At 33.4% G+C, this 26980-nt stretch overlaps 1 protein-coding gene across 1 annotated transcript in view; it reads right to left on the reverse strand.

The window, feature by feature from the left end:
* The window catches only part of LOC129232109 (tensin-1-like), a gene marked incomplete at its 3' end in the record, with an annotated part of 54920 nt that extends 37124 nt beyond the window's left edge, over positions 1–17796 (reverse strand). The window contains exons 1-10 of the mRNA XM_054866345.1: positions 17738–17796; positions 17562–17659; positions 13192–13242; positions 12961–13083; positions 12814–12878; positions 11905–11988; positions 10253–10365; positions 10103–10163; positions 8864–9066; positions 6047–6112 (exon numbers count right to left, since the gene is read on the reverse strand). Coding sequence (XP_054722320.1) covers positions 6047–6112; positions 8864–9066; positions 10103–10163; positions 10253–10365; positions 11905–11988; positions 12814–12878; positions 12961–13083; positions 13192–13242; positions 17562–17659; positions 17738–17771 — 898 coding nt within the window. The remainder of the gene's footprint in view (positions 1–6046; positions 6113–8863; positions 9067–10102; positions 10164–10252; positions 10366–11904; positions 11989–12813; positions 12879–12960; positions 13084–13191; positions 13243–17561; positions 17660–17737) is intronic.
* Between the last annotated feature and the right edge of the window lie 9184 nt (positions 17797–26980).

The raw sequence follows: 26980 nt of genomic DNA on the forward strand, positions 1-26980 counted from the left end.
GAGTGATACAGCGCATGACTTCATCGGGATCCAATCAAAGCAAGCGTCGCGCCTAGCAACTAGGGGCTCAATTTCGGCGCCGATTATCTTCTCGTTCTCTCAGTTCGAGCTGTTTTTGCTTTGTTCTTTTTTAAAAATGAGTACCAAATGTTATTTCCAAACTTTTAAAGAAAGCAATAAAAGTAATATTTACTTAACGAAAGTAAGTTCAATTGATATGAAATTCATAACTAATATATTGTTAAATAAAAAGAGGATAGGGGTTCTGTTTGATTTTATTTTGCCTTAAAATCTTGTGGATAACAATAAAAAAATCTTCCGGATTTTTTTTCTCCGAGGTTGGCAGGTATGCAAGAGCTTTATAATATCAAGAAATTTAAATTTTTAAATAACGGACAGAGCAACAGTTCCAAAAACTAAAGAGTGCTCCAAGAAATGACTTGGAGAATGAGTTGTTTATTAGTCAAACCAATTTAATTATTCCTCTGATATTAGACTAATCTTTAAATTGTCAACTCTGCATCTCTTGCATGCTGTTTCTACTTTCTGAGACAAGTTCCTGCTTAGTGGCAGAGGGGAATGCAGAAAAAAAATGGGTGGCAGAAAAGTTGAGATATTCAGGAAGAGGAAAATGATGTACTTTACATCGCATAAATATTCTTTACCATTATAATAGACAAATTCATTGGGACTGCGATGATACAATGTTTGAATAGGAGACGTCTAAATTACACTTTACTCTGGTATAAACTCATGAAAAAAATATTTAATGCTTTAAAATTTGATGTAAATAACGTTTGAAAAGAAAATTCACATTTACATGGCAGAGAGAATAAAGAGATGTATGAAATATTAAAGTAATTTATATACATCTCCTCCCTAATAAACCCAGACAGGGTTATATTATAGTGTTAAAAGGGACAGTAAAATTATGATTTCAGAGATTGAAAAAGTTTCTATGTCCTGCGTGTGACAGTTCATATATTTCATTAAAAAGTAATAATTTTAAAGGATAATGACAAAATGTATGAAATCACACATAAGTTTGTAACTTGTTTATAAGAAAAATTTTTGATTAATATTTCAAAGTGTACTGTATTTTAGATAAAGCGTTACTATTTAATATAAATTACTCTTATGATGCACAAAATCAATAATCAATGAGAGACATGAATTAAAACAGTATGCCATTTACATTAAGTACATAACTGCATTATAATAGCTCTGAACAGTAGATATTGCAAACTTAATTATAGTTTCTAAAATGATGCAGATGATGGTTTATGCAGTGTGGGAACACCCTCTTTCTGACTTCTTTTAGCCACAATGAAAGAGCAGTTTCCATTTTCATGATGTTTTTATTTTGCTCTTCAGACACTACTCCGCCAGCTTCAGTATTAAAACTGAGTTCTGAACTTTTACGGATTTCCTTTTTCTTGAATTTTAATGGAACATATCGAAGATTCACTCACACCTAATTGTCGTGCTACCTTCGAAGCACTTTTTAATTGTTCAACGATATCGAGAATCTTGACCTTTTCTTTAATGATCAGAAACTTTCTCTTTTTCTTTCCACTTTCACCAACTTAAAATGAAAACGCGCGTTTGGGAGCCATTCCATTTTATCAAAGTTCATTATGTAGAATGAAGGGGGAAAAAAAACACGTTAAGAATTGGAGCGTTTATTTGTATATGTTACGGCCAAAGCCCGAAGTTCGGCCAGTTCGCGACTTGGCTGGCCAATTCGCGAACTGGCCAAGAGGTTTGGCCAAAGCCCGAAATACTTGCAATTAATATTGCATTTTCTACTTTGGCTGGTCATTTCGCGAAGTGGCCAGGAATCCTTGGCCAAAGCCCGAAATGATTATGGTAGATTTTAGGTTGATAGGTAGATGACATATCTGTCGCTTCCAAAGGTACGGCGGAGCGTGCAAGTGATAGAAACTAGGAAGGAGGTTGGTCCAGGGCCGCCGAGAGCCAAATCGAGCACCTTGTCATTATCGTCACCTGGCCCCCCTCTTCACAATACCAGGAAAAATTAGACTACTTTGATTCCGAGTTGGGCCCCTAGTTTCGGACTAGGCCGACATGATGGCATCTCGTCGGGCTCGGAGGATGCTGCCCCGTCCCTGAGAAGGTCCTGCCAATGGTTATTAAAAACTTCGATCACGTTTTACTTGCCGTTAGTTCTTCGACGGAGCTATGAGTGTGTATTTCTCGTATTTGCACTTCTAAATGTGATTACTTTCAGTCGAAATCATATTCGATAGCTAATAAGGGGTCAATCAAGTATTGTCTAAGCAACTTTTAGTCATTTTCTACCCCCTCCCCCTCTCTCACCTTGTGAGAAAAAATAAACATACGCTATACTCCCTTCCTCTTTTGCTTACATAAGATTTTATGACATTTTGTACGTCACAGGATGCTCTTCCCCCACGTGTTTTGTTGTTGCACTGTAACTGCTTCGTTATTTAATGCTTACCTTAGAATTTTTGTGGCCCCTCATTTCTTGTCAGAGAAAATAAGTAGCCCTCTGGATCTTTCCTTTCTGCTTACATAATACTTGACCGACCCAGCTAAAATTAAACATAAGGCCGTGTTTCTCAACCTTTCAGTGTTTGAGACACAAATTTTAAATACTAAAATTTTCATTCCGAAACCAAACCTAATGACTAGTAAGGAATTTGTTGTGTGCTCCCCTCCTTAGAATTCTATTTGAAATCAATTCTATTTAAGATCCCTCTACCACCCTTACCCCAATAAAGGTAGATGTATGATCATTATTTTCTATTACTTTAGAAACTAAACCATATCTCAGAGAAAATCTCCAAGTCAAAATCAATCATGACTAAAAAAAACCCCCATAAAATAGTGTTAAGAATCCAAATATTCGGGTATATATACTTAATTGTTAGCAGCACAAGTTTTGTAAGTGACTTATTGCATGAATAATATAGACTTGTTTCCATTTAGAAATTAATTAAATATCCATGTCTGATTTTTTTTTCTTGAAATATATACTTTGTTGGAAGTAAAAAGTTTGAGATTTGGAAAGCTACAAATTTTTTTTTTTTTTGTTTTTTTGTTTTTCTGCTTTCAATTGTGCAGAGTTGTCAATTTAAAAACGAGATGGTGAAGAGGAGAAATTTAGCCTGTTTTGCTCCCAGTACGTGCAATTAGTCTGTACCTACGGGCTATTCACACCGTTGCGTTGGTGCGATAAGCCATTACGAAAATTATGCGAGAACTTTTATTAATTACAAGCTATATCTACATGACGATGTCCGTACAAGGAATTTAAAGGAAGTGACTTAAATAAATGAAAATCTACCCCACCCCATCTCTCTGATGCAAAATAATTATTTTCTTATTCAAAAATGCATGCACTTTTTAAGAGAACCTAAAAATAATAATATATATCTGCAATTTAAAATATTTCACTAAATGAAAAGCAATTAAATTACATAAACGGTTGCTTTAAAATGTAAAATAATGAAAAAATTCCGTAGTTTTTTCTCCAAACTCGCCAAATAACAATGCTACCGTAACCCTGTCGATTAGCGAGCGAAGCGACCTCGCATGGATTAATGATACCTTTCTTAAGAAAGCGTTTAAACGATAATCCCGCTCTTCCACCTTCCTCGCAGGAAAAAAGAAGGTAATTAAAAACACGTTGTATCTAGAACAAAAGGAAAATCTTGCTCCTTCATCCCCCTTAGAAAAAAAGAATTTAGCTCAAATACGCAACACAATTTATGTAAATGATCATTCCGCATCCTCCAGAAGAAAAAGTTTTAAATTAAAATTCGCATTGCAAGTACAGCAAGACGAAAAAAAATTCAGTTTAAATACACACAATCAGATTAACATAAAATAAATGCAGTAAAACGTGAATAAAAACGTTTGGATAAAAAGGAAGAATTATAATAGAGACTATGACAGTAAAAACAACCTTTCCTTAATGTAAAAAGAAAAAAATAAGAAAAATATGCGTTTTCCAGATTGCATTCCCTTCCGAAATATTGACTCATAAAAATAAGAACTGTTTTACAAAGGGAAAAAAACAATACTAAGTGTAAATAAAAATAAACATAATGACATTTATGTATAAAATATTAATAAGGACATGTAGGGGAATTTCGACAAAACGCGGCATTAAAGTAATGTCTTTAAATAATATTAACAAGAAAGCTATTTTTTCTTTATGTTTGTCTTAATGAACCCTTAGTATTGAAGCTTTGGAAAATACTTTAAAATCTTTTGAAACAATATTTCTTGGTACAATAGGATCTAGAATCTTTAAAATTAGGTCTATGGAGCAGAAAAAGACTCTCGATCGTCCTTAATTCAATAGAGACAGTGAGAAGCAAACGGATGTATGTTACAAAATTAAAAATTTGGATATAACGCGTAGAAATGGTAAGTGAGCCCCTCCTCTGTCTTGGGGCAAGAGATAGTAATAGTAGCCCTGGTAGGTACAGCTACACAGCATGATTTAGAAAAAAAAATAAATGAAAGCCTACCCACGACGTTATGTTTATAGTCGTTCTGCTCAAAACTTGAAAATGTCCACTTACATCCCTTGCTTCTCACTGCCTCAATTTACCTTAGTATTCGCACACTTAACACAACGCATTTATTTAAGATGTAATTCGTTCATATGAAGGGCGCAAATCCAATCTTCTTTACGCAATCACGTTGTTACATCATTTACTGTCACTGAATAATATCTATTATGATTTTAATATAGAAACAGAATGACACGAGATCATATTTTTATGTGTTATAAGCTCATTTTTAACACAGAGGTATCCCTTATATTTGAACTCCTTTGTGAAACAAGTGAACTTCAAGGAAAAAAAAACTACACAAATGTACTTATTTTAAAATGCTACATTTTTAACAGTGAAACACAATCTAGTCTTGGTTTCTCTCTTCGTACTTTGGCCGATCGTCCATAGCCACTTCGCGAATTGGCCGGCCAAAGCCCGAAATGAAGAAAATTTCGGGCTTTGGCCGGTACGTTTTCGATAATGTTGGCCAGTTCGCGAATTGGCCAGCCAATTCGCGAACTGGCCGATTTCGGGCTTTGGCCGTAACATATAAACTAAAGCAAAGCATTGTTTAGACTAATGCAGTGTGTGAACTTCCGCTTTCAGTGATGCTAAAGGGATGAAAAGTCCATTCACAAAACCAAAATTTAGAGTCCACGAAGCCCATTCTAACGCTTGGCTGCTAATTTTCAAAAAATTCATGTTTGCAGGCGAGGAATTTGTGTCCGCAATAAAAAATTCATTACTCATGAAAAACTCGCTTTATAGCCATTTCGCGTAAGTCGGATCGCGTTGTAGCGGGATCCGACTGTATTCCGATTTTTAGCTTCTTTTGGAATTTAGAATAATATACAGGGTGTCCCAAAAGGTGGTTTACAAACTTAACATGCTGGTCTGTCATATCATGATTAACAAGATTTACATAGTAACATACGTTCGCAAACACAATGCTGGTCACTCCATACACACAAAGTCAGACACTAACGGATGCACACATGTCGCATATTTATTACACAAAAATGATTTTACGCAACATTTTAGTTGTCAAGGAAGGCTAATAGCTGTTGTTGAAATTTGTTGCCTTTAACTGCCATACACGCGTCGCAACGACAAAGTACCGACCGTCGTAATAACGATCTATTCCGACAAGATTTCACCGATAGCTGCGTTGTCGTTGCAACGTGATTATGAGAGCTGGCGGGTCCCAAATTTTAGCAATTGCTTCAAGCTTTCCATAAAAACTAAAATTTTGTGTAAAATCGTCTTTGTGTAAGAGATATGCGACATGTCGTGTATCCGTTAGTGTCTGACTTTAGTGCATGTAGTGCGCCAACATTGCGTTTGCAAGCACATGTTCCTATGTAAATCTTGTTCATCATGATATGACAGACTTGCATGTTAAGTTTGTAAACGACCTTTTGGGACACCCTGTATGGATTTAAGTAAAATGTCTGATAATTGAAAAACCATTTTTATTAATGAAATTTATATACCTCGGAAGTCTTCTCGATGAAAAGAAAATAAGAGTTCCACTTTTCCAACTGAAGGAAAACGAGAATCTAGGACATAAATAATATAAATTAATAAATAAATAATTATGCATTACATTCAAACATATTCATTATATTGAAACGTACTTGAAATTTTATAAAAGAAAGTTTCTTAACAGGAGTTGCAATGAAGAAACTGCACAATAAAGTAGGCCCTTGTTTTACCCGGTGGTTTTGTTTTGTGACAGTGGGTGTAAATCAAAATCACGTTAATTAAGACCTATTATCAGTGTTGAAATAGGGTTTAGGTTCCATTAATGAAAAAACTTCATTTCAGCGATAGATAAATATGTAATAATGTGTATTTATTTTGATACATATGCACAATGTGTATCAAGAAAACATAAATTAACTTAGTGTATACAAGAAAAAGAGCCCGTTATGATGTTCTTTTGTTAGTCATTAATTTTCTAATTAGTTCTTTGTAGCGTATTAACTTATCCATTATTATGGCAAGTCACTTACATGACTGGATCTTCCTTCACTAACAAATCAGAAAGATCATTTGCCATCGTCAAGGAATGGCTCAAAATTTTCAATATGAAAGATTTTGTTTGTATGTCGTCAATTTGGGTATCCTCGTTGGTTTTTCCCTCCTATGTCACTTCTTAAAGCTCTTCTTCCAGTGAGCTCTGGATTGTGTGACTCTTAATAACTTTACTTCTGAAAAGAGCTCTGTAGCAAATTAAAAAAAAAAAAAAAAAAATCTACATGCCAAAATGACGTTCATTCCCTGTTATTTACAATCTCAGGAGTTTTGATTTTGAAAGAGTGGGAAAATTTATCTGTTTGCAATGCCACATTTTAAAACCAAAACTCATCCTTGTAAAATAAAATAATTCAAATCTTAAATTATGTACAGTTAAACTCGCATAGAAAAAAACCTGCGTAAAATGAAGATCTACTGTATAACCTTTAACTTTGCAATTATTTTGTCTTTTCCAAATGTTTTACTAGTTTTCTAGACATTCTGAATACATTGCTCAAATATAAGTTATTTATCTTTTGAAAAAAAAATCACCTAGGTTTGAATTTAATTAAATGCTTATGGCACATTTTTCGCCTCACAAATCTTCCAACATTTTCATGATTAAAAAAGTCTCACTTTTAAAGTGGATGTTTTGCTTGCACTCATTTGTTACTGTAGAAAACAAACCCGCCATGTAACAGTGTTTGACAGTTTCCATTAAGCGTTTCTTCTTAAAAAAAATAACTCAAACCCATTTTCATTTTGAAAATAAAACCCTTTTATGGCACTATTTTGTACTAAAGCATCATCATTGATTTTCAGATGCTGGCCAGAATAAATTTCACGCTGATATGTGATCAACAATACAAGGGGGAAAAAATGCCTAAAAATTTTTATTGGCAGGGAAAAAAAAAAGATTTTGAATGAATTAAAATGCTTACTGATAATTTAATTGCTAATATTTTGAAAGTTTAGAATTTAATTGAGACACCATTTCACATGTAAGTTTTATCTAAACTTTTTTTCCCTTGAAAAAGCAAGCTGGGACTTCTTCTAATACATTTGATCCATATTTTATTTTAGGAACAGAAAATTTCAAATATTTTGTGAAGTTAAAGCATATGAAGGCGAAGCCTTTTTTTCAAAAGGGAATAGGAAATTTATTTCCTATTCCCTTCCTTTATTTCTTCCTACAAACACCCTTCTAGGAGACAGGGGTTGGATAGTTACTTGTTGTACAAATCAGCTGCAAGAGGATGTAGATCATATTATGGAGTGGGTTGATAAATGGGGTATGGCTGTTAATGTTGGGAAATGTCAAGTGCTACATTTAGGACATGGAAATAAGTGTACAAGTTATTATTTGCAAGGTTCAGTCATTAGTCGGGCAGAAAAAGTTACTGATCTGGGCGTCTTAATAAGTCAGGATTTAAAGTTTAGCCAACAGTGCAGCATAGCTAGTAACAAAGCCAATAAGATGCTTGGGTTTATCAATAGATCTATTTCAAACAAAACTAAAGAAGTTCTTCTGCCCTTATATAGAAGTTTGGTAAGACCTCATTTGGAGTATGCTGTTCAGTTTTGGTCTCCTTATCTTAAGAAAGATATTAATGTTTTGGAAAGGGTTCAAAGGCGGGCTACAAGGCTAATAAGTGGACTTTCGCACTTAGACTATGATTCCAGGCTTAGAAGGTTAAAAATGTACAGTCTTGAGCAAAGAAGAGACCGAGGGAACATGATTCAGTTGTTTAAATTTATTAAAATGAAAGATGTTACGGGGCTGAAGTTTAGCACTGAAAACAGGACAAGGGGTCATTGTTTTAAGCTATTTAAATCTCAGGCTAACATGGATATTAGGAAAAATCATTTTTATAGCAGGGTAGTGGAACCTTGGAACAGCTTACCGGAAGAGGTGGTAATGAGCAAGGGGGTAGAAAGTTTTAAGAGGGCCATTGATATTCACTGGGGATTGCAAATTGACTCGGATCAGCCTAGCTGGGCCCAGAGCCCGTTGCTGGTCGTCACTTTTGTATTTGATTTTGAAGCTAAGACCTGGTGAGGTAAGATGTGCTTGTGCAACTAGATCCAGATACCATGATGGGAGTTCATTGCTTAGATTGCATGGACAAATAAGTCTTGCCGCAGATTGGAGAAAATGTGATGACGTTGTGATGAACTTCACCTTACACCATATCATTAGTGAATAATAAAAAAAACTCTAGTGTGTATAATTAGACATTTTAAAAAATAACCACACGTTACCAAATTTCATAGCAACATCTCTCATTTACCTGAGTTTGCAGAATCTAATTCTTGTTTTTCAAATGTCAAGTGATCAGATTCAACTGTACAGGTGTGGAATTGAAGTTGGAAAATAGTATACCTTGCCAGCGGACGAGTACTTTTGTGATAACATTTAATAAATACATCGCCTCTGACCTGCAGTCCAGCATCAAAGGAAACTATTATCTTTCGAGACTTTTCCGTTGCAGAACTAGAAAAAAAAATATTATAAAATCAAGTGTATTCAACATCTAGTCACATAACCAAGATAATTTGAAAATTAAAAAATGAAGCTGATTTTGATTCATTGTGAAACTTCAAAAATTGAACGTTTATGATCTCTCATAATTCTAAAAGAGAATGAAATATTTCATTTTTTAAACAGCTTTTTTTGAAAGATTTTACTTCTGTACCATAACATACATATAAAATATTTAAACAATTTTCATATTTCTCTATGATAAGTGTCCAAGATTTATACATATTAAATATCAACTTTTTATGAAAACATATTTAAATAAGTAAAGCAACGTTTTAGTTATTATTAAAAAAAAAAATCATATGAACTTCAAAAAAATTTAATGTTTTGGAGTATACAAAAGAGCCTTGCAACTGTGCACTAATAATCACTTTATATATAACGAGTGGTACCTGCGCGGCTTTGCCCGTGATGGAAAAATTAAAAGGTCTTTTGGTTCGCCTGTATATTTATAAATAATGTATGGTGAATTTTCTCGCCAATTGGCTTGTACCCATGTTACGGTTCCACGTTATGATAATTTCGTAATTTACTCGTCCATCTTATGATATTTTTGTTCTTAAAAAAATTGGAATAGAAAAGAACCACATCGAATTTTCAAAAAATCACTTTAAGGTGCACACCCCCATGCTACAAACTAACTTTGTGCCAAATTTCATGAAAATCGGCCGAATGGTCTAGGCGCTATGCGTGTCACAGAGATCCTACAGACATCCCGACATCCTCCAGACATCCAGACAGAGAGACTTTCAGCTTTATTATTAGTAAAGATGATCAAGGAGATCCCCAGATGTGGGGGCCAGAGGGTATAATGCCAGTAATAATCAAAGAAAGTTATCATTTTTAACACTAAAGAAAGTCGTAAGATTTCTAAATATTATTGCTATACTGCATTGAATATATGCAATACATGTTACGTACATTACTACATATCCTAGTTTAATTCAAGTAATTGTCAATAGAGAAGTTCGAAAAATAAGATACTTACTAGATTCCAGATGTGTGAATGAGCTGCATCCCTTGATATATTTTTAAAAAAGGTTTGCATCCTAAACAAACAAGAAAAATGGCTTATTATTTGAGGAGAAAAAAAAAAATTTCACTTAGCAAAATAAGCAATGGGGAGCAAAAATATTACCTCCTCTTGCATCAAAATTTGGCACTCCATGTATAATTAGTCGATGCAAGTATAAAGGATTATTATTCATTCTTATTGCACCAGATAAAAGACCAGCAAAGTAGTGAACATACCTGGAAACAATGATGAAATGCTAAATTTAGAAAATAATTACTTTTTGCATGTATTCATAAATAGCTGTTTTATACAAAGCCACAAGACTGCATCAAACATAGCACATTTTGTATTACAATGTGAAGTCTGACTGTGAAAAATTGACCCTTGACTCCGCCTTGTTTCAGAAGTGTTCATTTTTGTGAAGGGGCGATGAAGAGCGGAAAGATGAAGAACGGAATTTGCAATTGCGTTATTGGGTCTACAAATTGAATATGTCACCTAAAAAATATGTTTGGTTAAAAAAATTAACCAAAGAGGTAAAACATTTCAATTTTGTGCTGTCAAGGCAGACGTCTCATTGGCCAGGTTGTAGTCCAAGTAAGTGGGTGGGTCTTTCAGCAGCCATTGGTCTGAGGCAACAATGCCTCCTATAATTAATTTGAACTGAAAATTGGCGAGTGTAGGGTTGCAATAAAGACTGCAAAGCTAGTCATTTTTACTTTTTCGCCAACTGAAGGCAGTTATTGCTGCTACTTAAACATTTCAGAATCGAATATATATTAGGAATACATATTTTTTCCATATCGCCAAAATATTGCTAAACTCTAAAATATTTCAAGCGTCCTTTCTTCCTTCTCAACCAATTTTAAGAAATAGACTCGTTTTCTTAAACGATTGACAAGGATCATTTGTTCATGGTCAAACTATATCTTGTGAATAGTTACTTTGGTGCGTATTGTACTAGTAAAGAAGTTTAATAAGCAGGCTCACATCTATAAATTTTGCCCCCCCCCCCTGCAACAAAATCTCTAGGGCCCCTCCACAGAGGCCAGCAATGCATATTAATTTGCAACATTATAAGTCTTAGTGCTAGTTTTTTCAATTTCTTCGGCCATTGAACCCTTTAAGGATGTGGGCCCCATTCCACTACGGATACATAAATCCGAACCTGTCAATAAGATATCAGTTTTACATTATGGGGAGATAACATTTCCGGGCTTATTGGCCGTGGTCTAATTGGAGTAGAAGTTCCAGAAATTTCGGCTTGCTTTGCTGCAGCCATCATCAGTGGTTTGAGTTTGGTGAGACTGTTTGGTGGTCTCACCAAACTCAAACCACTGATGATGGCTGCAGCAAAGCAAGCCGAAACGTCTGGAATTTCTACTCCAATTAGACCACGGCCAATAAGCCTGGAAATGTTATCTCCCCATATTGACGGCGGTCGTGAAAGCCTTAAATCAGTTTTACATTGTTGCAATAATTTATTTTGCCTTATATACATTTTAATTCTTAGCACTCCAAATGCCTCAACTATCAGGAATGCCCTCAAAGCACTCCCATCAGTGCAATGGCATACACTCGATACGTTTTAAGAACTTCGTGTTCATTTCAAAAAATAAAACAACAAAAAAGCGGCAATCTATTGGTAGTAAGTATCTGTGAGAAATACACAACACCAGCAGTTTAAATGATTTTGCTTAAATGCAAAATGGATTGTTTAAAATAATTAGTAAATTCATTGTTTAAAAAAAATATTAATTGAAAAAATTGTATACCTTTTCTGTGAGGGCTGCATAGAATCTGATAATTTGTCATCAAAAAACTGTTTCATAGCAAATCTGTCAAGAGCTTGATCAGCACTAAAATACACAAATTTATTGAATTAATAAACAGTTGTAGTTAAGACTATTACAGTAAGAAGAAAATCATTTGCAGATTGTTGATACTAAAAAAAAACCTTGTTTTTCTTAAGCAACTTTTCATTATCTTTACAAAATAAGTTCTATGGAGAAAAAAGTCATGCATCCAAAAAGAAAATAAAACCTTGGTTTTCCGAGTTTTGAATAATCATAGTTTCTGCTCACCTAGTCAATAATCAAGTTTTTTTTTTTTTTTGTAAAAGGTAAGTCCCCGGAAAGACAGGAAAGACAAGGCGTTTTATTTCTGTTTTTCAAGTGTTTTCTTTCTTTTTTTAAATAATGTAAATTTAATAAAATGAATTTCTAATTTTGGAATAAAAATGTGTTCTAGATTTTTTTTAAATTCATATTTCAATATTTAACTTGACATTGTAAAAAAATCAATTGACTTTTTAAAACTTGCAATCAGTTATTTTCCGATTTTAGTTTTTCAACTGTAAAACCTTACTTTTTATATGTTCATTTTCATCTTTTAAAAATAGTCCATAGCTTTTTTAATTAATACATTTTAAAATTTTTGCTACCCTGAGAAGTTTTTTTTTCCAAAGTTTCTATTAACCGAAATTGCCGAGTGGCCCCGATCTGATAATCGAGTTTCTACGGTATATAAATTTATAAAAATTTTTTTTTTTTTAAATAAATAAAGAAATAAAAATTAATAAAATATAAATAAATAAATAAATAATAATAATACATCAGGTAACATTTCTACTCTATATGGTGCTCAAATATTAAATTAAAGCTTTGAATATTTTATGCACTTACCTTGCACAAATGTTGCTGTAATGCATATATGCAGCAATCACAATACCTGCTCTGCCTTTATCACCCTAAAAATATTCTCAATTTCATTACATATAATGTGTAATAGTGTTCAGTACATTTTAAGCATTTTAAAAAGGTAATACTAACCTTAGAATGGATTATGGCTATATTTTGTGGATCACTGTATATCCATGAGTCAATTGATTTACAAATACTACACAACCTTTCTAAAGGTGGGGCTAGATTTTGGGGCCAGCCAAATTCTAATACCTAGGGAGAGAATAATTTCGAAATCAGAAGTAGTATACATTTCCGATAAAATTATGATACAACACTGATTTTTTAGTATAAAATTTAATTATAATAATGTACACGTACCCTGTTGTTGAATTTTGCCAAGTCATAACGCTTTTCTGACAAATTGAAAACCTGAAAGAATTAAGATCAGTATTTATATTAATATGCAGTTGCATTCAGGCAAATAATAAAATATAATAAAGCTCATAACTCTTGAAAATATTTATCGGAAAGGAAAATTTAAAATCCAGACATTGAAGCTTGTTTATAAAAATATTATACTATATGCATGTATTTATTGATGCATTAGTGCTTAACAGTAATAAGTCCTTAACAGTTAATTAGTTCCAACTTATTCGGCAGGAGCAGATTATTTAGTGCAGCATGTACGGCACACTGTAAAAAATTACGGAAACCTTTTTCGTTAAAATGGAAAGGCTTCTGAGTATAACAAAATCCTGCCTTCTATAGCACTTTTCTGATCAAAAGAGAAACCTTTTTTTGTATATTCAGAAAGTCGAGTGCTGCGCTTCCGCTTTGCGATTCTATCTCAGGGAGAAGTGAAACTGAAACTAGAACTGCAGTGACCATGGGAAGAATTTCGAGTTGGTCGCTTAACTCCGGTAAGTGTAAGACAATTTTAGGTAAGTCTTTTTATATTATGATAATTAATCTTAGATTTAAGCTGAAGATATGCATAACATTTTTTAAATTTCAAAATAAGAAGGGGAACTCTCGTAGTGCATGTATGAAGCATGTTCAAAGGAGAACTGAAACTTGAATTTTAGTTGGCGCCATGAAAGCGAATCTGTGTTTTGTTGAATAAAATATGACAACGTATATAAAGTACAAATTCAAAATGAAAAAAGGTTAAAAATCCTTTAGGGTAAAAGGTTAAAAAAAAGGTTAAAAATCCTTTAGGGCTTAAACGTCAAGGTCCTTGACGTTTTCACCTGAGTGCAACTGTCCTCTGTAGTTCTGACGCAACCTTGACGTCATCGTTTCCGGTACTGCTCTCATATCTTTTACAACTCGTCTCTCATTCCAATGTTCGCCTCGACTGTGTTTTAGTCGGGTTGAACCTGTCTTCGTTTTTAATTGCACTGATGATGGCACTTGTATTTTAGAGTGCCGAAACAGCTGTTTGCTGGTTTTTTAACCTTTTTTCATTTTGAATTTGTACTTTATATACGTTGTCATATTTTATTCACTATGCAGTACAAAGTTTTCGACTACTTTTTATGTACTGTGTTTTGTTGCTTAATTTCTGAGTGTTTTTTCTTCTTTGTCACCCCACTTTGATAAACATCACTGACTTCTCGATATATATAGTGCTAATTCTTTCTTTCCCATTTTTCTAATTGAAAGCATATTTAGAGTAACGGTTCGGATACTGTAGATAAAACAGATCGCTGGGTGTTTCATGTCTGAAGAGAATATGTAGAAATTGTGTTTTTGACTTAGTACTTCGGGCTTGGAAGATGTTCGTGCTATTTTCGGACAGGTAGATACGTTTTGTTTTGATCGCCCTGGTGATGGGATGTGGATTTTACTGAGTTGGTATACTTTTCCATTAGTTAGTTTATGGTATGTTCCAGCAGTGAGAATAATTTTTGGATCCCGTGTTATCAAGTTTAAACAAAGCCTTTTGGATTACAACATCCAGATGCAATGGAGATACATTTATATAATTGAGCATTGCTGCGCTGGTAACATTTAAGTATTGTTGAATATCTTCATATATTTAAATATATGATATATTTCTTGTAAACATATGTATATTTCTTGTTGATATACATTTGATAGAATTCCAACGGCAATTGATTTAGAATTTTTTAAATTATTTTAAAGTTATTGTTTGTTGCGCAAACGCATTATACTGTGATAGTCTTATTTTGTGAATAATGTTAATGTTGAATTTTAACATTTATACCACTCCCAAAAAATTGAACACTGGCAGAGTCAATTAACAGAAAAATGACTAATTTTTACAATTGTTGCAAGTTTCTTGTGAAAACTGTTTTAGTAAATAGAACTGATTGATATGCTTAGGCAAAATGATTATGTACAAAACATCTACTAATGAGTGAACAATTTTTCATTTGTATGTAAATTGTTTTGTTTTTTAACACAATTAATATGCGGTACTCTCCATCAGATATATTATTCCATAATAATGTCATACTGTTTTAAATATGTAATGTTTTATTTGAGTTATTCTGCCGATAAAAATATTATTTTTCAAGAATGATTTTTCATTCCCAAACAGTGTACATTTTGAGTTAGGTTTTGTATTTTTGCTGGACTGGATCAAGAAAAAAAGAAAAGTAAATGTCGAACAGTGTCAGCATCGGAAATTGGTGTCATAATCAAATCCACCAATTTCTCTGTTAGTACTTTTCGATTATTTTTGCTCATCTGAAGATGCTGAAAAGGTTTTGAAGACATCGTGATGGGTGCTTGAAGAAGAACTGTATGGTGGTTGGTACGTTATCTGTCAAGTTTATCATTTAAAAATATTTGAGCAACTAATGCAAAAAAAAAAAATTGTAATTTCAGAATGGTTAAATATTTAAATATTTCTGTCTAAGATGTCATTTTAAAGAACTCAATTTTTAATGAAATAAAAAGCCAATTCTTGCAATACTTTTCAAATATTTTTAAAAAACAAAATGTTTAATTTTTAAGACTAAATTCTTCCACAGAATTTTGTTTTAAGAATGTTATGTATGAAAGTCCAACATTATTTTGTGAATTATGTAATGTTGAACTACAAATGATTTCAAAATTGCTTATTTAAAAGATTTACTGCTAATAGATATGAAAGAATTGAAACTGATATTGCAACATTGTAGTTAAAATTTATATTTTGGAAAAAAATAGCAGAAAAAGGATTCCGAAATGCTCGGAAACGTTTTTTAAAACTGCATGGAGAATTCCGAAACTTTCAGAAACGTATTTGATAATTTCATGAACTGCAGCTGCACAATATACTCGGAAACGTTTTTGAAAATTACAGAAAAGGTTTCAGAAATACTAAGAAACGTTTCTGAAAATTACAGAAAGTGAATTAAGAAATACTCAGAAACGTTTCTGGAAATTACAGAAAGAGGATTCCGAAATACCATGAACGTTTCCGGATTTTTTTTTTTTTTTTACAATGCAGTCCGAACACACTCGGTGAATGGGCATTTGTTTCTTTTCTTTTGTTTTTCATTCTTTTTAAAAAGGTTCAAAAGTTTTTATTTGATGAATTGGCAACAACAATTCTTCTGTATAATTCGGAAAAGGAAAAGACTACTAAATTTTGTGTTTGTCCGCTGTTTAGACGCTTTGAGTTATTGAGTTTCATCCCCCATCTCTTCATTTAAGCCCCCCAAAACCAGAAGCCTAAAGTTCTCTCAGATTTTTCTAAAAACAATTACACATCAATAATAATGTTTTTAGCACGTACTATATGCCCTAGTTTTTACTCAGTAACAATCGTTTTTACCTTTTGAAAGGGAAATTTTGTTTATGGTCAGACTGCCGCTTTTCACATTTCTACCACCAGAAGAATCTAGCCGAAACAGTTGTGAAGACGTTTCATTATCTTCATCGTCAAGGGGGGGGGGGGGGGGGGGGGGGGGGGGGGATATTAAAAAAAAATATCATACCTCATTATTTTTCTCATTGTTTCTTTTAAACAATTACAAAAAATTTATAATCATAAATGTACCATCTGCCAATTGGAAAAATCTGTTAGTCATCAGAAGTGTTATTAGGACCAGGAAATGAGGCTAAATAAATCCTGTCTTCTCTAGCTTCTTCTAATTTCCAGATTCGAGTCTCACTTGAAAAAATTCTTAATCAAAAGCATACATGCAGTGGTGCCGTTGAAGTGGGATGGCGGCCCCTCATTTTTTTAGTAACTGTCATTGCCCACTTCAATAAAAATAAAATAATAGCAAAACTAAAAAGCTTTAGCACTCTTTCTTTCGTTATTGACTGGCCGTTCAAAGGCAGGTTTCTTTATAGATAGGGTAGGTTTCTTTTCCCCACCTGATCTAAGAAAAATACTTTTTCTCTCATTACTTGATTGCCTTTTCTTTCTATATTTCATAATCAACGTTTTTAGACCCAAATAATAGCCATTTTTCTGTCCCATCTTCAAGTATTTCTTCAGAAAGAATATTGCAGAGTATTTGAAAACAATCCATGCATAAAAAATGTAGAAAATACTGCCCCCGTTTTAAGTGAAGTAATACAAGCGTCAAAAACATTTAGTGAAGCTAAGCACTCTCGAATATGCGTATTCTGAGCAAATTACCACGGAGCTTTCGATTTCTTACAATTTTTGTGGCAAATTTTGAAACTAGCAATAATTCGATTCAATCGTATTGCAATTTTTTACAGTGAATTTTACACAAAACATTAAATAAATAAATAAATAAAAAGAACAATTACTATACCATGTAGCTTGTGCCATGTTTTGTGCGTAGCATGCGCGTTACTTCTTTCAAATTATTTTTATATGTGACATCAGATTCTGTCTTTGGGAAAACAACAACTAGAAAAACAAACATTGGTAAGAATACCAAAAGTTTTTCATGGTAATGATGAAAAAATATAACACTGAATAACTTACCAATGATTCTTTCGGTGACGTATGTAATATCCATAGCAAATGTAGGATGCCTGTCTAAGCTCCTAAAATTACCAAAAGGAAAATAAAATCAAACTGCCATTCATATGATAGAAAATTGCCCTGGACGATACAAAATCAAACTTATTCTTAAGTAGCATACTTCTCAATAGGGTAACGACCCCAGTAATTGGCACTTTAAAAGTTTGTCCTTAAACTTACCTCTGTTTTCATTACTTAGAAAAAAATATTCACTTGCAAATATTTTTGTATCAAAGAATGCACATCTGTGCATCTATTTAGTTCACTAAAATCAAAAATATTTGAATTGATATTTTTATAAAAATATATGTGTAAGAAGTTACCAAGATCACCAGTAATTGGCACCTGATACCCCAATGTATGACACCTTGTGATCCAGTAATTGGCACATGTTAATAAAACTGGAAAATCGCTTTTTTTTTTCACTTTTAGATTACAGTTAAATCCCGACTTACGCGAGGGATGCCTTCCAAAACCCCTCGCGTAAGTCGAAATTTCGCGTAGTGGCGAAGGGTGTGTGTAAAAGCTTTTATAAATATATCCAATTATTTTAAACACTTGTAAACACCACCTAAAACCAGGGCTGTGGAGTCGGAGTCGGAGTCAAAGAGTCGGAGTCGGACTGATTTTGGGGTAAAGGAGTCGGAGTCGGAGTTGTTAGAAAACATGCCGACTCCGACTCCGGGTTTATTTTTTTCTTTCCTTTTCACTGACTCTCCTTGCATTTTTTAAAAACTGACTACCAATTGTTTCGATTACATGTATAAAAAAATACTAATGAAAAAATATTTGCCATTATGGCAATCAGCTAGCTTGAGTGCTTACCGAATTTTCTGTAGCCGTCCTCTAGTTTGCTTGCTTTTTAACTTAACTAATAGCAACTGTCAGCAAACGATTTTGTTGCCTAACAATTTCAAGTAATCACTTTCAAATAAAAATAGAAATGTAGTGTTTTGTTCAATCTCAGTTATAAAATAGTAAAGGGAACATAACAATTTAGTAAGTCGAGGCCCGTAGCTCAGTTGGACACTTTTGAGGGTAAACGGCAAATTCAAATAAGTTCTGGCGCGAAAGCACCAATCCAAAAGATCCAATGAAATAATCTAATGTTTTTTTTTTTTCTTTATTAAGACTATTTCTATAAGCTTGGTTCTCACTAAAAAGTATGGAACAAAATAAGTGTAAATGATTTCTTGATTACAACACTCAATAATTGCAGTTAATCTTAAAATCTTCATATTAAGGTTAATTCTAAAGCAGCCAATAAATTGAAAATGTAGTGAAGAAGAAATATAAGTACGGTAAAATCTATTCGTATAAATTTGTATACCGCCGCATTTTGTGTAAAATTAGCTCCTGGCGTATATGTGCCCTATTTTCGTTGAAATTTTATTGATGAAATATAATTTAAAATACATTCGCGAAAATTTTCAGAATTAAAGTATTTATATTTTTTATAAACTCTGAAATTAACTTTGGGTGTCGTCTACCAGATGAGTGTCACCCGGAGCAAACCACCCCCTCTCAAGAACTTGGATTTAGAAAAAAAGCTTTTTTTTCTCTCAAGTTACAGCTTTCAAAAATTAAAAGCACACGATTTGATCAATATCTATTTGTTAAACATTAAAGGGGGGCAAATTACAGAGAATCCTTTTCAATTTTTTTAAAAGGGATTTTTAAGTCATCTCACTTTTTAATCGTAACTATTGGAAAATTTGATTTTTTAATTGAATTTCTAACGTCGTATGCGTCTTGGGTTTACAATAAAAAACAAAATACGAAATTGTTACAAATAGGAATCAATATTTCAATCTTTGTTTAGAGGTTGTCCCCCTTCCCCTGAAGGGTGAGAGGGAGTTGAAAAAATACAATTAAAAAAAAATTTGGAGTCGGAGTCGGAGTTGGAGTCGGAGTCGGGCGTTTCAAAAACCCAGGAGTCGGAGTCGGGGTCGGAGTCGGTCAGTTTCATTCCGACTCCGCAGCCCTGCCTAAAACTGTTAAAAATCATTTCTCAACTATACATTACTGTTTCTTACATAAAAAAACTGAATTTTTCTTTGTATTTAAAAAAAACGTTTTATTCAACCCAAAATACTGCTATGATGCACAAAATTAATGATCAATGGGAAAAAAAGATATAAAATAAACCAGTACGGTGTACATAGTATGTAGTAAGAAAAACAAACGCACTATAGTCTTAATGTAAAATAGATCCAGTAATGATATTTGTAACTTAATCAAGTGAAGATGATGATGATTTATGCTGCGTGATCAAACCGTTGTTCTTATATAATTTTAAAATAAACAACACAGTTGCCTCACTATTTTTTTTATAACGTTTCCATCTATGGTAACACCCCTCTTCCTGGTTTCTTGAATTCACAATACGAGAGCAGCTTCCATTTTCATAATTTTTGCATTTTCCTTAGATACTACGCAGTGAACTTTTACGGCTTTCCTTTTCTTGACTTTTAATTGTACATATGGTAGATTCACCCTTACCTAATTGTAGTGCGACCTTCAACGCATTTAATAGTTGTTCATGCACGTAACATTTAGCTTTTCTTTAACAGTCAAAAACTTTCTCATTTTCTTTCATCTACACAAACTTTAGATGAAACGGCGCTCTTAGTCCTGGCCCCACAATGTAGTCCCGTAAAAATTTTTAGGTCCAGAAATTTTCTCTTTAGAATCTTGATCTGTAGGTGTTCTAATGTGAGAATATCTTGGGTAGACATGTTGAATCCTGCGCGAAATAATTTTACAGGCCATCAAAGATAGCGGCCATTTTGGTTCACTTGCTCATTACGTTTTTCGCAACGGGCGTACCTACAAATTTATTTTTAGTTTTGAACAGCAGTTTTTGGAGTTAAGGAAGTCAATTAATGTATTAATTATGTCATAAAATCCGGTCTAGCTGTTTCTTCAATTTTACGTGGAGATATCTCCGACATTTGTTGTTGAATATTCTTGTTACTAAAAAGGGTACAAAAATTAATAAATAATTAAAATGCTCATTTTAAACTCCTGTTTATCACATGCATGTTTCTTTAACAACACAATAAACGAAAAATACAAGATTAGTTACTTTTAAAAAAGGTTACAATCTGTTTTTGCATTGCATGTTATTGCACTACGACGAACGTCTGTATCATTTGATGCCGCAGCCACTCTTTTTGAGCAATTTTTATCAGCCCAGTCTATGTGTGGAAAAATTTGTAGATCTGCATCTTCTCTTGAGTTATTCTAATTAAGCTTTTCAATGATGTGTCTCAAATCTCCTATGAAAAGTATTGCAGATTGCTTCTTCATTAACTGCTAAACCACTAGCAATAGCTGAAAATGTAGCATTTTTGACATTTCTTCTATTTCCTTGCGTGCTAGTTACTGTAAATTTTCCTTATTTGATACTGAAGACCAGAATTTTTTTACCTGCATAGGTACTAGTGTTTTTCTGTTAATTACAGCAATTTTTGTTCTGCCCTTAGTTGATTCTCTTCTCATCGTTTCGAATTCTTTCACAACATGCTGCAAATAACTATCGAACACAGGATGAAGTTCATGAAAAGAGCATACAGGAATGAATCCGTGCAGAACATTGATGATAACTTCGCCAAAAGTTTTCTTTATTTGACGGACTTGTGACATGAAATATATAACGAGGGCAGTTTTTATTGGGGATACTTTGCTAAATAAAAAATGTTCTGGGAACGGATATTTCTGCAATCTAGCTTGGTAGGTGAATCACCTCCGCCAGGGGCGTGCACGGGGGGGGGGGAGAGAAGAAATAAGAGAAACCTGTTTGCCCGGGCCTGAGCCTGAAGGGGGCCTATTATTTTTAAAACTAGGGATGAAATATGTGCTTAAACAATATGGAAGGGCGGCCGAAACATTTGTGGGCATTTGTGACGGGCCCCAAATTTTCTGTGCACGCCCCTGACCATCACATAATATGTTCGTTGGAAACAAGTCATGAGCTAAAATATTTTTAATGCATTCTCCCCTTTCTTTCGCTATTTCCATGTCTCTGTACCCTTGTTAAAGTTGATTCTTCCCCATTAGCTTAGAAGTGATATTTTATGAAGAACTGCGTGCCTCAAAGCATGGTAGGTTGACTTTGGAAAGTAAATCAGACAATTTTTGAAACAAAATGTATCCAGTCTAAACTGGCGGTACTGTTCTGATCAATGATTCATGTTGCTGAGAAGGCGAATCTTGACACTACCATTCACAAGTTGTTTAGTGAGAAAGCTGTAAAGTTGCTCTGTTTCAGAAATATCATAGGGATTTACATGTTGATGGATAAAATCAACAAGTCTTTTGACATTTTCATCAAAATACTGGCTACGATTGCCTATAAAAATAATGATGCGAGGCACTCTCACAGTGAATCATTAAATGAGAATTGGTAAGAAAACGAAACACATTGCACATCATTAAAATTTCATGATACTCTAAATGCCACTCGGCAACATACTTTTTCTCGTCTGCTCTGCAATTTCTCCGGCACTTTTCTGTGACCGTTGAATCGTTTGTTCCAATTTCATCTCTGGCTTCACAGCATTGAATTTTAACAACAAATTTACCTTGAATGAATTTATCTTACAGGTAGGGACACTCATTTTCTAGCGCCCTTATCCTCTCTACGTACCATGTTTCGTATAGTAGATAAATGATGCAATCAAATACACGAAAGACTGGAAACAGTAATTCAACAGTTTGAACGTATAATTTGTAATTTTCTTCGCGATCAGCAATAATCAAGTGTTTTACAAGTGATACCTGTGAACGAAACACTTCCCAACACTTGCACAGTTCTGATTTGTCACTACATCCTTTAACAAAAACTCCATCTCTGTTTTCAAGCTTTCAATATTTGTGCATAGCGATTGAATCATTATTTGACTTTTTTCCTCATCCATTGAGCCAAGAGCATCCTGAACCGTCTTTACTCGCTTAGCAGAACTTCTTTTGTAGTCTAAAATCAACATCTTATAATGATTTTCTCAAGATTATCAATGATTTTCTGCAGTCTTCACAGCCTCTTGTGAGCTAAAAGCAGCAGCAAGTACTTTTGGAGATAAATGACTAAAAAAACCAACAAAGGGTCATTCTTTCTTTTGGAAGCACAGAAAAGAATCCTTTCATTATACGTTGTTACGAGAAATAGTTTTGTTTCATTTATAAAAACCAATGCATTTTCATCTACATTGAGCATTAAGCATCAACTCTTTTATTTCTGAAAGAATAAATCCATGTCCAGCATTTAACAGAGGCTTTAATATTTCATTTGCCTTTTTAAACAGTTCAAATTTTGAGGATAGATGTTGCGCAGACTGTGTATTGGTTTCTCGCTCATACTTTCGAATATAAGAACTTATACAGTTTGGATGTGCATATGAATTCGCAGCAGAAACATTCATATCGCTGGTTAAGATCTGCTACTCTGTCAAAAACTTCGTCTTGATTTGGACCTCCTTCAGTACTTTCTGATTTTTCTAAAATATTGTTTTCACTTTCAAAATAACTTGTCTGTGCATTTTTTTCTACCATTTTTTTTAGCGTTTTTCCTCTCGTGTATTTCTTATAGCACTAGTTGCTGCAATGACACACTATATTTTCTTGCCGCGTTTTTCAATATTGCGTCTTTGCGTATTTCAGCAGCTTCCCGAACTCGTTTTTGGTCGAAGAACATAATTTTTTTCTTGATTCCTTTTGACAAACTACATATTCGTTTGTTAAAACTGTCTTCAAGATGTCTTCAATTGCCTACCAAAACTTTCTGAACTCAGTTTAGAAATATCAGCCATTGCTAAAATAGTTATTGTCACAGAAAAACATGAAACAAAAATTTTTGGAACAGTGGAACATTTTTACTCGAAAACAATTACTTTGACAGCAGACGATAAATAACCTTGAACAGAGTGGACCGAGGGGGGGGGGGGGGGAAATCCCTATAGCCACTGGTTTTAACATGAATGCAAATTTTAATACAGTAGCTTATGCATATGAAAGGGCTGTTTTGATCAAAAAATCCCTTTCATAAGGTATTTTTGATCAAAAAATCCCCTTCATAAGGTATTTTTGATCAAAAAATCTCCTTCAGAAGGTATTTTCAATCAAAGAATCCCCTTCAGAATAATATTTTTGATCGAAAAAATCCATTCAGAAGGTTTTTTTTATCAAAAAACCCCCCTTTAGAAGGTATTTTTGACCAAAAAAAAAAACCCCTACAGAAGATATTGCTGGCTACGCTGGTGACCTTGAAAAATATTGTTTTACACAAAAGGTTTTACACTTTAAAATCGTTTGGTTTTATTAAGAGTTATTAATTTTTGTACACTTTTAAGTAACTAGAATGTTAAAGAAAAAACGTTAGAGATACCTCACGTAAAAATTGTAGAAAAAGCCAGAGCGGTTTTTATGACATAACTATTACATTAATTGACTTTCTACGGCCCAAAAATTTCAGTTCAAAAACTAAAAATAAATTTATAGGTACGCACGTTGCGAAAAACGTAATGAGCAAGTGAACCAAAATGGCCGCTATCTTTGATGGCCTGTAAAATTATTTCGCGCAGGATTCAACATGTCTACCCAAGATATTCTCACATTAGAACACCTACAGATCAAGATTCTGAAGAGAAAATCTCTGGACCTAAAAATTTTTACGGGCATACATTGTGGGGCCTGGAATATCTTAGGTGTCATTACATTTCATCAACATTCACATTTAGAATGAAATAAATAGATGGAAAATGAGGAGTATTTGTATAAATGATGTTCAGACTAGTACGATGTTGGAACTTCCCCTCTCAGTGATGCTAAAGAGATGAAGGTCCATTCACGGGGGAAAAACATTTTTTTAGTAGAAAATAACAAAGCCGATACTTACACTCCACAATTCCCTTCCGAAAATTTTCGTGCTGCGGGCGAGGAATTCGCGTTAGATTCTTTACTGGGGAAAAAACCGCGTTATAGCCATTTCGCGTAAGTCGGATCGGGTTTGTAACGGGAGTCGACTATCGCGAACGATATTTCGAAAAAAAGAAAAGAAATTTTTTAATTTTACTCGTGCTTCAAAACGCCCCCCCCCCCCCCCCCCCGATTTAATGAAGAGTTTTAGCTTCTAACGGAGTCTACACATCACTGTAAATCTGTTTATTTTACAATGTCTTTTAGTCAGCCGTGAAGCTATTTTACTAAGTCCCTCTTGGTGAGAGACAACGCACAGTAAAATAATAATCTCCAAAGCAAAAAAAAAAAAAAAAAATCCCTAGGACAATAGAAAAGAAAAATATTAATTTTGCACATGTACGTTTCAAAAAAAAAAAAAAAATTTTTTTTTTTCGATTCCTTGAAAAGGTTTTAGATTCCAAGCTGCCTGGAGCCAACTCCCCAACTGTAAATCTACTTATTTTACAATGTCTCCTTGCCTGCTGTAAAGTTATTTTACTAAGTCCTTCCTCTCTGATGGCAGACCAGACAAAGTAAAATAATCTTTTTTATGGCAAAAAAATAATAACTTTTATAATTAAAAAAAAGAAAAATACTACTTTTGCTCATGCGCGTGAAAATGAAGAATTTTCATCTAAATAGCAAAACAAAGTTTATAAATTAAATAATAAATTTTTAATTGAAATTTGATACCACAAGTAAAAAAGAATATTTTTAATAAACTAGTTTTACTAGGTTTTTGAAATAAATATGCATGAAACTCGTTTTATCCGTGAAACTAACGCTTTTAAAGTAAATAATACAATTTCAGAGTATTCTTTTTCCTCTCTCCCCATTGCTAGATTAATTAATTAGTGATAATTTTGAAGTGAAGGAAATAAATAATACCCCCCCCCCCAAAAAAAAAATCATTATAATGAACATAATACTAGGTTAAGGCTGAGTTAATGAAGCACTATGACACATTTTACAGGAATGTATCATTAAATTAAATTATTATATTATTCATAAAAATTATCATTAATCAATTACTAATTGACGTTTACTTTTTTGATGAAATTAAAGTATCCAACAACTTGTAAATGTTCAGACGATTCTTTGTGGTCCTCACATGTTTCTGCATTGAAAAGGGGATTCTTGTAACCTTGAAACGCGCCTGAAATTCAATTTGGCTATTCATACGCATTCCCATTTTAGTTTCAGTATAAAGGTGAATGTTTGTAAGTTGATGCTCAGTTTTACTTTTAACAATAATTTAAATGAATTTTAAATATTAATCAAAATGCATAATTTTTCTTACTCAATATAAAACCGGTTGGTGGCGTGATGGTTAGGCGCTGGCCTTCTACGCCTGCGGACCCGGGTTCGGGAATGCTTGAGGAGGGTAGTCGGTGGGATTTCGAGATGCAGAAAATCATCAGCGCCCATGTCGTATGATTATGCGGCATGTAAAAGATCCCTAGGGTATTCGTTTGGCATAGAATTCCCTCGGCAAAATTAAATTCCCGGTGCAATTTCGCATCAAAAGAGAGCCCGGGTGCCTCCATCTGGTGGAAACTGGGCGTCAAAAAAAAAAAAAAAAAAAACTACTGTGTCATGCATTAGCGCCTTAATGCTGACACACGAAAGACTGATGCATTGTAGGTCTGGTTATGGCATAGACGCCGCGAGGTGGGTCTCTTATACAGCCCCATTGGGAAAAAAAACCTCACTCAATTTGTTTATATCGACATAATTCGTCAACACATGTTTATTGCTACACTTTGTTTCAAAGCAATTTTTTTCTTTTTTATTTGTGTGTTTTCTTCATTTGTTATTGGATTCAAATTATTGTAAATGGTTGTTCGTAAAGCACGTTGTACGCATACTGAGGGTTTCTAAAAAATAAAGTCCATGACCCAAAAATGTAAAAATTTACTTAAAGTTGAAAATAAGTGCGGGAGCTGAACTTCTGTGAGCTCCCATGCAAATTAAGCCCTTACGTTTTCTTAAAATAATAATAGTAATAAAATAAATAAATAAATATTAATAGTAACTAAAGTTTTAGTACTTTAACGAGTTGATTAAATTGTGTTCATCGCAATATTGATTTTTTTCATATTTATTTTTTCTAATACTATTTTTTTTCGTCTGTAATTTATTTTCTAAGTTTTAAGTAAATGAGGAATTTTTAAAAAAGAAAAAAATAAATAAATAAAAAACACTCAGAAAAATGCTTAATAGAGCAGAAATAATTTCTTATTTTTC

The sequence above is a fragment of the Uloborus diversus genome, unplaced genomic scaffold (genome assembly GCF_026930045.1).
Source record: "Uloborus diversus isolate 005 unplaced genomic scaffold, Udiv.v.3.1 scaffold_1087, whole genome shotgun sequence".
NCBI lineage: Eukaryota > Metazoa > Arthropoda > Arachnida > Araneae > Uloboridae > Uloborus > Uloborus diversus.